Source organism: Berghia stephanieae, chromosome 13 (assembly GCF_034508935.2).
Source record: "Berghia stephanieae isolate SIO BIC M18660-M18661 chromosome 13, UCSD_Bste_1.3, whole genome shotgun sequence".
Classification (NCBI taxonomy): Eukaryota; Metazoa; Mollusca; class Gastropoda; order Nudibranchia; family Aeolidiidae; genus Berghia; species Berghia stephanieae.
This window is the reverse complement of record NC_088372.1, coordinates 7,634,666-7,648,539: the sequence shown is the minus strand read 5'-3', so window position 1 is coordinate 7,648,539 and position 13,874 is coordinate 7,634,666. Positions and strand designations below refer to the sequence as shown.

The 13,874-nt window shown below is 34.8% G+C and overlaps 1 protein-coding gene across 1 annotated transcript in view; it reads right to left on the bottom strand.

Annotated features, from left to right (window-relative positions):
• Nucleotides 1–6,526: 6,526 nt before the first annotated feature.
• Nucleotides 6,527–13,874, bottom strand: part of LOC144958982 (uncharacterized) — a 96,178-nt gene continuing 88,830 nt past the window's right edge. The window contains exons 36-39 of the mRNA XM_078891282.1: nucleotides 13,305–13,706; nucleotides 11,437–11,547; nucleotides 9,945–10,003; nucleotides 6,527–6,986 (exon numbers count right to left, since the gene is read on the bottom strand). Of these exons, the coding sequence (XP_078747408.1) occupies nucleotides 6,951–6,986; nucleotides 9,945–10,003; nucleotides 11,437–11,547; nucleotides 13,305–13,706 (608 nt within the window). The 3' untranslated portion in view covers nucleotides 6,527–6,950. The remainder of the gene's footprint in view (nucleotides 6,987–9,944; nucleotides 10,004–11,436; nucleotides 11,548–13,304; nucleotides 13,707–13,874) is intronic.

Genomic DNA, 13,874 nt, shown 5'->3' with positions numbered 1-13,874 from the left:
CAGACACAAGCACATGTCCCCACTAAGAGGAACACAACTCAAGTGTTGTTTTGTGTTATTCCCTGACATCAGTGATGATAATTACAATTTGTCAAAAAGGAGGAAATGTATCTCCCATCGGGCAAATTCAAGCCGAAATGCAAAAGTTACAAATACAATACGATAGTTATGTAACATTATATAATATATTTCTTTTGTAAATATCTATTGAATTGTCATTTCCCGAAAAAAATTTAAAGCCTCCCAAGATTAATCATACTGCTATCTACATAAAGAGACGATATATTTTTTGGCCATCAGGCTATGTTACTGCAACCTTGTGGTTATGCAGTTTAATAATAATAATAATAATAATATATCTTTATTGTCCATAAATATGGCAATTTGTCATTTAGTTACACTTGTTATAACGTTAAACGATAACTGTAACATTGAACAGATATTTCACTCCTACTTATTTTCTCTCTCTCTCTCTCTCTCTCTCTCTCTCTCTCTCTCTCTCCCTCTCTTTCTTTCACACGTGCGATATACACAACATAAGCATATCCATTTCGTTTTCAATTTGTTACGATTGTGGCAATTCGACACCAAAAATTGTCATCATTATCAATTGGTCAGTTAATCTTACATTAAATAAATTAATAAGTCAATCAGTCAACGATTCAATCCTTGGTTTTTCTGTACCATATGAAATATTCAAAATTTTTATTGCTGATGGAACGAACGTTGATTTAAACTTGTTAGTTCTACATTTAATCTGACAAAACCTTCTTCCATATTTAGACTCATCCATATCTTACAACTTGTAACACCATAGTCTATCTAATCACATTTTTCTCCCTTTATCTTGCTCTCCGGCTCTTTTTTCCTCTGTAAAAAACGTGGAAGTTCAAGATTATTGTTTTTCGCTTCACGCATCCGGTTTTGACTAGAAATAGATATAGGGAATGAGATTAGCTGAGGAGTAGCGTCCCTTGATTGAACGTCACCGACGGAGAAGTTATTAGAGAGAGAACGTTAATATGCATCTCTCGTCCTCGCTTCCGGTGAAAGCGGCATGAGACCATAGATATAAGGTGTATATCTATGCATGAGACACTTCACCGAAAGCGAGGACGAGAGAGAGACTCATGCGCAAAATCATGTTGACGTTCTCTCTGTAAGATGACGTCTAATCAAGGGACGCTACTCTTCCGCTAATCTCATTCCCTATTGACTCTAAATGACTTCCTGACCACAATGATAATGTACTTCTTTAGGTACAAATCATAAAAGTCATTAGTAGTAGTAGTAGTAGTAGTAGTAGTAGTAGTAGTAGTAGTAGTAGTAGTAGTAGTGGTAGTAGTAGTAGTAGTAGTAGTAGTAGTAGTAGTAGTAATAGTAGTAATAGTAGTAAGTAGTAGTAATAGTAGTAGTAGTAGTAGTAGTAGTAGTAGTAGTAAGTAGTAGTAGTAGAAGTAGTAGTAGTAGTAGTAGTATTAGTAGTATAGTAGATAGTAGTAGTAGTAGTAGTAGTAGTAGTATGTAGTAGTAGTAGTAGTAGTAGTAGTAGTAGTAGTAGTAGTAGTAGTAGTAGTATAGTAGTAAGTAGTAATAGTAGTATAGTAGTATAGTAGTAGTAGTAGTAGTAGTAGTAGTAGTAGTAGTAGTAGTAGTAGTAGTAGTAGTAGTAGTAGTAGTAGTAGTAGTAGTAGTAGTAGTAGTAGTAGTAGTAGTAGTAGTAGTAGTAGTAGTAGTAGTAGTAATAGTAGTAGTAATAATAGTAGCGTATGGCTACACCTCCAAATTATGTTTGTCGGTCCATGATGTCAGGTCATCTCCGGCTTCAATGATTGTTTCATACCCCCCTTCCAATTTTGTTACTGGGCATTGCAGGACTAGATGATCGATGGTTTGACGTGCCCCTTTGCAGTATTGGCAGATTGGTGAGTCAATGAGTCTCCATCGATAGAGGTTTTCTTCACTGCGACCATGGTTGGTTCTAAGTCGGTTCGCGGTGACCCAGTGTTTTCTTTTTGCTGTTTTAAAGTCAGGAAGGCGCAGAGTGGGGTTGGTAATGTAATTAAAGTTGTTAACCCTCTCCTTACCAGCCATTTTCAGGATTTTCCCCAAAACTTCAAACCCAACTAACACAAAAATATATTTTTTTTATCACTTAAACACAATAACAGCAAGTTCTTGTCATATATAATCTATTTAGCAAATCATGCTCTACAACACACTGTTCATTTTGTTTAAATCTTATGATGAGAAATTTAAATTTAAAAAATGTTGGTTGTATCGTAACGTAGGTGACGATTTTCCTATAGTGGTAAGGAGAGGGTTAAATATTGATTGTATCGTAACATAGGTGACGATTTTCCTATAGTGGTAAGGAGAGGGTTAAATATTGATTGTATTGTATTTTGATAATGTTTTTTAGTTCCTCTATTTTCAAAGAATATTATAAGATACGCAGACGATTGTACTCTGATGGCCCACTCTCCTGAACACGTACAGAAAATTTAGATAAAGTGTGGTGTGCAAAAGTGAAGAGATGGGCCTGAAACTAAATATTAAGAAAATCGAATGCATGGTGGTCTCAAAGAATGACAACAATGCGACCTTCCACTTTTCAAGCAAAGGAGATATCATCAAACAAGTAAAGAAATTTAAATATTTAGGCACTATCATCACCCATGACGCACGTGACGTAGAGGATATAAAACAAAGAATAGCAATAGCAAAAAATGTGTTCCATAAAATGCGACCAGTTGTGTCAAACAACAACCTAAACTTGAAGACCAGAATGAAAGTAGTAGAAAGATATATTATAAGTACCCTTTTATACGGTTGTGAAACGTGGGCGCTTGACAAAGAATGTACGAGGATGTTAGAGGCATTTGAGATGTGGGTGTATAGAAGAATGTTGAGGGTATCATGGACAGACAGTTGTACGAACGAGGAAGTGTTGGATAAGGTGAGAAAAGGAAGAATACTGATCGATAACATCAGAAAGAGGCAGTTACGGTTTGTGAGACGTGTGTGGAGAAGACGGAATAGAAAAGTTGGTAATGATGATCGAAGGAAAGAGAGCTAGAGGAAGACAAAGAATGACCTATCTAAATAACCTGAGAATGGCCAAATGTGACTTAAAAAGCAACACAGATTTGATGCGCACCGCAGAGGATCGTGATTCGTGGAGACAGCTGACCGGCAACGTGCTCAAGAGCACAAGCCACGATGGATGATGATCGATGGACATGGATCGTGATTCGTGGAGACAGCTGACCGGCAACGTGCTCAAGAGCACAAGCCACGATGGATGGTGATGATTTTCAAAGAACGTTTTTTCCATCCTGTCATAAAGGCCATAGCGGAAAATTATTTATTTAGCCAAAAGGGCAATAAATAAATAAATAAATAAATAAATAAATAAATAAATAGCAATGCATTTCATTCAATTATAACAGATTAACAAAATAAACATAAAGAAAAAAGAACATTATTTTGTTGCATTCAATTTGTAATAAAAATCGTTATTAAAAGTGCAATATATCTATAAAAATATTTAGTTATTTAGAAAAAAAATAAAATACCAGCTCTCGTTATTGTAATGTGTACAGAAAGACATACACTATTACATGATTTTGTAACAAATACAAATAAAAAATATTTGATTTGATTTTTAAAAGGTTAGAAAATAAAAATATGAGTTTTTTAAAATTAAAAACTCTTGAACACAGCATCGTTTCATGTCAATACATTATAGCACAATGAATTATTGTTTTTAAAAGCGTTAAGGGGGCCTGATTTTTGACACTAGCCCTAAAGTTTATGTTTTTTTAGTTTTTAAGGGTTTTACGGTGCTTGCAACACATTTAGGTCATATCAGCGCCAGTATAAAGGAAGAAAATTAGATAGTAAAAACATTTTAGATATACAATTAAAAGGACCGGAGGAAAAAGTAAAACTAAGGGGAGTGGTTCGAATAGGCAACAGATGTAGATTCCAAGAGCACACTATCAAAGTACCTACTTAGTTTGAGATCACCTAAAACTCTCACCCAGACACCAGTACAAATCTCAATAAGAGGAATACACTCAAATGCTTATATTATACATTCAAAATAACAATACATAACATAGAGATGATTTACAAGGGAAGAAAATATAATCTCCCAAAACAATAACTATGCATTTTACTGTTTCCCTCCCAGCCAAGCACTACGGCCAGGCCAGGGCAAAACCAAATAATCTTATTCCAAGAAAAAGACAGAAAGCAAGTTGGAAAACAGATATAGGGGGATAGAAGACACTGTAAGTACCGCCCTGCCCACTATGAGAGGAGGTCATGAACCCCACCCATTGGCCTTAAAGTCGACACTCTTAGAGTCTGCTTTCAATCCTGTTTTTCACCGAAATGTATGTTTTCCGGTTCAAAAAACATTGATGTCATCTTGACTGCCGATACATTTTCTGTTTGTTTCACCTACTTTCCGATTAAAAAACGGATAGAAAGTGTTGTTGCTTCTTTTTCATGCGTAGACTTACGTTTCACGAAATCCGCTTCAACATCAGCCGTGTTCTAAAATTTTTAGGGGTGGCCCTAATTTCGACACTCTCCAGGGAAGGTCGGGTTTTTTTATATTTAGAAACTTCTAGTAGTAGTAGTAGTAGTAGTATTAGTAGTAGTAGTAGTAGTAGTAGTAGTAGTAGTAGTAGTAGTAGTAGTGGTGGTAGTAGTAGTAGTAGTAGTAGTAGTAGTAGTAGTAGTAGTAGTAGTAGTAGTAGTAGTAGTAGTAGTAGAGAGGTAGTAGTAGTAGTAGTAGTAGTAGTAGTAGTAGTAGTAGTAGTAGTAGTAGTAGTAGTAGTAGTAGAGTAGTAGTAGTACTAGAGGTAGTAGTAGTAGTAGTAGTAGTAGTAGTAGTAGTAGTAGTAGTAGTAGTAGTAGTAGTAGTAGTAGTAGTAGTAGAGGTAGTAGTAGTAGTAGAGGTAGTAGTAGTAGTTGTAGTATATCGAAATTTGGGCTTCAGTGTCGAAACTATGACTACCATCAGAAAATCTTTTTACAAATCTCAAACATGCAAATTGCGAGCGTAAATGGAAAGAACATATTAATTTATATGATATGTAAGAAAAATTATCTATCTATTTGATGGTACAAACCAAACGTTGATAGCTTGAAAACAAAACGAGCGACAATGTTTTAAACAAAACACACCAAAACCAAGGTCACAGGGTGTCGAAATTTGGGCCGCCTACCTTATAGCACTTTGTATTATTTTGTTTTTAAACATTATAGCACAGTGCATTAGTTTTTACATATTGCATTATTTTGTTTTTAAACATTATAACACAGTGCATTCGTTTTTACATATTGCATTATTTTGTTTTTAAACATTATAGCACAGTGCATTAGTTTTTACATATTGTATTATTTCGTTTTTAAACATTATCACACATTTCATTATTTTCTTAAATATTATAGCACAATGCATTTTTTTTTGCTTTTAAACATTCTATCACGTTGCATTATTTTGCGTTTAAACATTATATCACATTGCATTATTTTGTCATCAAACATTATATCACGTTGCATTATTTTGTCATCAAACATTATATCACATTGTATTATTTTGTTAAAACATTATAGCACATTGCATTATCTATTCTAAAGATTATAAAATATTGCATTCTTCTATTGTTTTAAAAGCCAATAAAATAGAAAATTTGATCACTTCCTTTAACCTAAGTTTAAAAAACAACAACATTGCATTAAATATAACCAACATAGAACAATTCATAAGTATATAACAAAGTTCATGACAACAAAACTACGTCATTCATATATATATATACACGACATTCATATAGCGCAATTATCCACCTAACCTGTTCAATGGCGCTTTACAAAAAATGGGACAGCGTGGCTCCTACCCAAAAGTTACCGAGTTCGACTATTTTCAACATTGTGTGACCTTGGGCAAGTCACCTCATCCTAGTCCACTTTGTGAAGCTGCACTGCGGCCGACGCCTGGTTTGTACCAGTCTTCTCTTGGAAATAACCCTAAAGACAAATTTCCCCTTGGGGATGAATAAAGGGAATTTCTACTTCTTCTTTTTTTATAGGTGATATGATAACTTTTAGAAAATCAAACGATAAATATTTAAACATTAAGGGAAAGTCAATCTATATTATTCTACTGTCTTCAGTCTAGACTTAAAGCACTCAATTTAGATAGTATGCGCTTGGCTAAGAAGCTCACAACATTGTCATCCGGAAGTATAACGGATAACACAAAAAACTATAATAATAATAATAATAATAATAACAATACACATTTATACAGCGCTCATTCTCGTGTAAAACTCAAGCTCTGGGCACTTTACAATATAAATTATCAATTTTAAGTGAAAAAAAAAAAAAAAAAAAAATAATAATAATAATAATAATAATAATAATAATAATAATAATAATAATAATAATAATAATAATAATAATAATAATAATAATAATAATTCATATTGTGTGTAGTTGCCTAACAGGCAAGACGTGTTTTTGTTGTGACATTTCTCTTCAATTTTTACCGATTTCAAGGATTTACACACAAAACTATGTGTAACCATGAACTTTTATAGTCAGTTTAATACAATTCAGTGAGAATGACTCATAAACATGGATGGCAAAAACAATAACAAAGACACGAGTGACGTCAGCTTCATTCTATGTATAGTACGAGCACTTCCGGTAACGAGCTAGAAAGAATTCCATATTGAAAGCGAAGCAACAAAGTAAAATGCACGTTCAAAGAATTTGGTTTTCGACGTTATGGCGTTATGTTTCATCCGACATATTAAGTGTTGCTGTTGGCTTGGGAACCTTTGTAAAGCGCTTTGAGCATGTTTGGTTGATATTGCGTTATAGAAATGCTCTAGAGTCTTTTTTTTTACAACAGAATCTGTGATTGCCTAGAATGCTCTCCGTGGCTGCCACAAATGGCGATCCTGAAATATAAAACAACATTCAAATATGAATAAATGTTCAAGTACAAAACATAACATGGCAATTCTTTGGTTCCCAGCATACAATCAATTTAAACTTCTCTTCTTCAAGTACCAAGTCTGTGCCAGACATCGGTGATCATGGTACGCCATTCATCTCTCTGTGATCATGGTACGCCATTCATCTCTCTGTGATCATGGTACGCCATTCATCTCTCTGTGATCATGGTACGCCATTCATCTCTCTGTGATCATGGCACGCCATTCATCTCTCTGTGATCATGGTACGCCATTCATCTCTCTGTGATCATGGTACGCCATTCATCTCTCTGTGATCATGGTACGCCATTCATCTCTCTGTGATCATGGTACGCCATTCATCTCTCTGATCAGATAATCTCAGAAAACATATTCTTCTTCTCTTTCTTACCCAGCTGTTCAAACTATTCAAATATGTTTTTATTGGTCTACCTTTACTCTTTTTACCTTCTATCTTTCCTGTGAGAGCAAGAAGTTCATTACATTTATGTCGATTTAGGTGCCCTAACAATTTAAACTATTGTATTTTTAAAAAATGAGCTTTTATATAGAGCAATATCAACTAAACGTGCTCAAAGCTCTTTGCAAGGGTCCCTGGCCAAGAACAACACTTAATATGGAGGACTTGAAATGATGCCTGTTAGGCGATATTACATTCTTTTTCGGACAGAGACAACGCTGTTAACGGCCAGGTACTCATTTTATACCTGAGCACGGTGAGAGAATGTGAGTAAAGAGTCTTTTCCAAGGACTCATTGAACTATGCGCTCGTACCCAGGACCTTCCGATCCGAAAGCGAGTGTAATACCACTAGACCACATAGCCACACAAATGAGTAAATCCGACGTGTATATATATATATATATATATATATAATATATATATATATATATATATATATATATATATAAATGATGTATAATATTGTCTATTACAACAACGTTAAACTTGGCACATAACTATATATATATATATATATATATATATATATATATATATATATATATATATATATATATAAATGATGTATAATATTGTCTATTACAACAATGTTAAACTGGGCCCATAACTGGAATCGGTGTTAGTTTGAACTGCATATATATATATATATATATATATATATATATATATATATATATATATATATATATATATATATATATGCAGTTCAAACTAAGACCGATTCCAGTTATGATATTTATATATATATATATATATATATATATATATATATATATTTATATATATATATATATATATATATATGTGTGTGTGTATGTGTGTGTGTGTGTGTGTGTTTATGCAATTCTAACTAACACCGATTCCAGTTATGGGCCCAATTTAACATTGTTGTAATAGACAATATTATACATCATTTTTAGATGACCTTTACAACAATGAGCCCACAAGAGAATGGATTATCAGACCAGCAAATGAGTTCACCTCGGTTTTGAAAAGTTTTGAAAAGACCTAAAATACTGGAAACACTATATTAAGTATTTTTCTCTTTTTTAACTTTCCTTACCAGCTATTTTCAGGATTTTCCCCAAAACTTCACACCCAACTAACACAAACATATATTTTTTATCACTCAAGCACAAAAGCGGTAAAGTTGTTGCGATAAATAATTTCTTTAGCAAAACATGCACTGCAAGACACTGTTCATTTTCGTAAAATTCTATGATGTACAAAAGAAATTTTAATAAGAAAAGTGTTGCTTGTACCGTAACGAATGTGACGAGTTTCCTGTACTTGGTATGGAGAGGGTTTTAAAAATGTTTTTTAAATTCATTTTTATTCAGTACTCTTTCCAGTCTACATCGCTTAACAGAATCGTATTCAGATAAATATGGTAAGGCACGTTTAAAATAAGTGATTTACTGTAAGGGACCAGCGTGACTCAGCGGTACGGTCTTTGCTTCGTACCCGAAAGGTACCGAGTTTGATCACCCGCCGTTGCGCTGTGTAGCCTTGAGCAAGTCACCTCGCCCTAGCTCAATTTGCGACGCTGCAGCACTGCGGCTGACGCCTGGGTTCTTCCATCCCTTGGAATAGACCCTAGAGACAAATTTCCCCCATCGGACGAATAAAGGGAAGTTTATTTTATTATTTATCACTCATGTCATATTTATTTCACTTAATTGTCTAATGTTAATATTTCGTTCAATGAAAAAAAACCATTACAAAAAAAAAAAAAGAAAAAAAATTAAAAACGAAAAAAAACAAACTACGAGCAAAACATGGTGCATTATTAAAAACTATAATTGAAAGCTGGTTTTCCAAAACTCGTGAAGTCGATTTTTCTGCATTTTGAGATTTTCCATCCGTGAGATAAATATAAACCTAAATCTAATTTTAAGCATCAAATGACACAAGAATGTCCTTAGATTTGTGAGAATCTGAAGTTTAAATATGATAAAATGATAGACGGAATTAGAACTTTTTTTGGGAAAAAATCCTCAATATCTCAAAATGCGAAAAAAAAACGGTGTTTGTGAGTTTTGGAAAACGACTCTCCAAATAGTTATAGTGAAATCCGCTATATATAAACACAATGGGACCAGTACATTTTTTTTCTAAAATTCGATACATAATTGGATTCAATAGTCTGATGTCACGTCCGGCCACGAAGTAGCAGCTTGGTTCTAAACAAAGAAAATAGGCACTTTCTATTCTTCATGCTGGCTAGAACTTTTTCACATGTCATGTGATCTGAATGTATAAAAGTCAAAAGATCATCAGATTTATAACGATTTTCTCCTCTGAATACACTTTTATGCTCGGCGGAGAAATATTTCATAAGGGTGTCCGCCTTATTTCCATAGTTTAGAACCAGTTTATAAGTTACTATGCGTCATTACAAGGGAAGTGACGTCACGACTATTGAAGACTATTCCAATGAAATAAACCATAGTTTCTCACCGTAGGCATTCGGGGTGTGCCTGGAGGCGATTTAGGTAATACCCTCACTGGCTTCTTGGCTGCAAATGGAAATACAAGAAAATACGCAATTTAACCAAATTCAATTTTATATAGGGAACGAGGTTAGCGGAAGAATAGCGTCCCTTGATTGGACGTCACCTTACAGAGAGAACGTCAACATGGTTTTGCGCATGCGTCTCTCTCGTCCTCGCTTTCGGTGAAGTGTCTCATGCCGCTTTCACCGGAAGCGAGGACGAGAGACGCATGCGCAAGACTAATATGACGTTTTCTCTCTAATAACTTCTCCGCCGGTGATGTCCAATAAGGGACGCTACTCTTCCGCTAATCTCATTCCCTATAAGTATCATTTTGGACCATGCTGGAGGCAGACTAGATACTTTTCTCCCAGAAGCCTTTACTATAGGGAATGAGTTTAGCGGAAGAGTAGCGTCCCTTGATTGGACGTCACCTTACAGACAGAACGTCAATTTAAAAACTTATAAATTTCAACTGAGGATATCTTTCCTTTGGATAAGAAGATTTCACTAATTATGAAAAAGAATTAAAGAATGAAATAATATCAAGCTTTAAAATATAATGTTATTGGGGGGAGAGAAAAAAATGTTTAGACTTAAACACATGGTTCGAAATAACTTAAAGATCGCTGAGAAACTATTTAATTAACCGCGAGGTTTCACCGGAAGCGATGACGAGAGACGCATGCGCAAAACCATATTGACGTTCTCTCTCTAATATCTTCTCTGACGGTCACGTCCAATCAAGGGACGTTGCTCTTCCGCTAATCTCATTCCCTATAGGTAGAATCACAAAGCAATACTCTTTTATTTTGGTACAAGTTGAAACACAAGAAAATACACAATTTAACAAAAGTCAATTTTTTTTAATTCATCATTTCGCTAGAGGCAGACTAGATACTTTTCTCTCAGACTTCAATACTCTGGGTAATATGTGTCTTCTATAGAAGAGTGTTTCATTCATCCTGTTTTATTGATAAAGGGGAAACCCGAAACGTCCATTTTATCTGTTTTCGTAATGAAATTGAAGCTTATATTCAATTTCACATTGTTATTTATCTCTTTTCTTGGAAAATGCTGAGCAACTTAGTGTTAGTTATATTTCCTTATCTTCGTTTATATTTGGACTCTGCATGCTCTCGTTTGTTCAAATTTGTTTTCTTTTTATTTTCTGTGCCAAAATGAGAGCTAAAGTAATAATGATGATGATGATAATGATGATGATAATAGTAATAATAATAATAATAATAATAATAATAATAATAATAATAATAATAATAATAATAATAATAAGAAGAAGAAGAAGAAGAAGAAGAAGAAGAAGAAGAAGAAGAAGAAGAAGAAGAAGAAGAAGAAGACGAAGAAGAATGATGATTTTAAAATGTATATATATTGATGATGTTTTGTTTTTTGTTTTATGTTTTTAATTTATGGCAGTATATATACAATCTACTCACCTTTATTCAACCACAAGTAGAAGACGATAAACATAACGACGATGGCAATGACACAAAACCCAGCAATGGACACAACTATGATAAAGTTCCTGATCTTGGATCGGTCTGTATCTGTACACAGAAACAACAAAATTGAGTTGTATATAGGACAATATCCATTAAACGTGTTCAAAGCGCGTTACAAATGGTCACTGACCATCAGCATCACGTAACAATTTTTTAAAAACTTCAGATTTTATATTGATAGTACGAAGCTGACGTCACTCTGGTCTTTGTTATTGGATTTTTTTTGCCATCCACGTTTATGAGTAATTCTCACTAAACTGTATAGATAGAATGCGCTTGGCCAAGGAGTTCACAACATTGCCATCCGGAAGTATAACGGACGAACACACAAACTCTGTGTAACCATGAACTTTTATAGTCTGGTTAATACAGTTTAGTGAGAACAACTCACAAACGCGGATGGCAAAAACAATAACAAAGGCCTGAGTGACGTCATCTGCATACTATCTATTGGCCAGACTATAGATAGTATGCGCTTGGCTAAGAAGCTCATAACATTGCCATCCGGAAGTAGAACGGAGCAACACACAAAACTATGTGTAACCATGAACTTTTATAGTCTGGATAATACAGTTAAGTGAGCATTACTCATAAACGTGGATGGCAAAAAACAATAACAAATACCAGAGTGACGTCATCTTTATTCTATCTATAAACGTTTACGGTTACACATAGTTTTGTGTGTTGGTCCTTTATACTTCCGGATGCCAAGGTTGTGAGCTTCTCAGCCAAACGCACACTATCAATGGCACAATATCCATTAAACATGCTCAAAGCGCTTTACAAAGGGTCCTTTACCAACAGCAACACGTACCAATTGAAATAAAAACGAGCTTTTATATAGAGAAATATCCATCAAATGTGCTCAAAACACTTTAGAAACAAAGAAGGTAACGTGAGGCCTGTTAGACGATATCACACTTTTTCTTTCCGACAGAGACAAAGCTGTTAACGCTGTCGTTAGGGGCAATATCTCATCTTGCACCTGAGTACGGTGAGAGAATGTGAGTAAAGAGTATTTCCCAAAAACTCAACTATGCGTCTTCCCAGTGAATAAAGAGTATTTCCCAAAAACTCAAATATGCTTTGTAAAGCGCTTTGAGCACGTTTAGTGGATATTGCGCTATATAAAATGTCATTTTTTGTTGCGTCTTCCCAGTGAGTAAAGATTATTTTCCAAAAACTCAACTTTTTATCTTCCAGTGAATTTACGCAATACGACCAATCTTTGAAAGACATGCGACACCACATGAACAGTCGTGACGTCACTTCCCTCGTAAAGAGTATTTTCCAAAACTCAACTATGCTTCCTATGCGTCTTCCCAGTTACCAGACTTCACAGCTTAAATCCACTGGACTATGTGGTCTTGTGTTTATGACACTCGCGTTTGGATCGGAAGGCCCTGGGTTCGAGCCTCGCTCGGCGCATAGTTGTCCTTGGAGGAGACTCTTTACTCACATTCTCTCACCGTACTCAGGTGTAAAATGAGTACCTGATCGTTGCAACAGCGTTGTCTCTGTATCATTTATCCTGTTTGTTGATAAAGGGGAAACCCGAAACGTCCATTCTATCTGTTTTCATAATTAAGTTGACACTTACATTTAATTTCACATTGTTATTTATAATCTGATGAGGAATATTTCTTTCTAATTTTGAAGGGCATAGAGTTTGCTAAGACCGTATAGGGTTAAAACAGGTTAATAGTCGTCTATACATTCATCTTTTAATTTTTTTTATCTATTTTTTTTTTTTTGGTTGAAATTATATGTATTGTAGTTTCTAGTCACGTGACAGTACATACCGATTTCATCGCTTTGATTTTGAGTACCGTTACTTTCATTCTCGTTCTTCTCAGGGGTCACGGTTGAGTTGAAAGAGAATTCAACCGCCTCGTCCCCGATCCCGTTGAAAGCCTTGAGGACGTAGGCGCTACCACCAGTCTTGACATCCTTGTCAAAGCCCATCACTTGGAGCGACCCTCCAACGCCTTCGGGGTCAGGTGTATATTTAGCCTGATACTCGCTGTTGCCCACTTCCTGTACCGGATCTACCGAACGTTTTTTCCTGGCCTGAGACTTGGAGAGTTTATTTTTGAATAACTTGTATGATGTTGGCGGTGGATTGGAAATTATTCTGAAGACAACATTGTACGCTCCAGACTTTTTGACCACAACATCCTTTTTCCCAAAATTCTTTGGTGGACCTGGAAAGATTAAATTACCAAGTAAAAATTTTCTTTTTTAAAAAAGGAATCTATTAACTCCCTTCTTAACAAAAGCCATTTTCATGATTTTTCCCAAAACTTCACACCCAACTAACACAAAAATATATTATTTATCACTCAAACGAAATAGCAGTAAGTTCTTGTGAT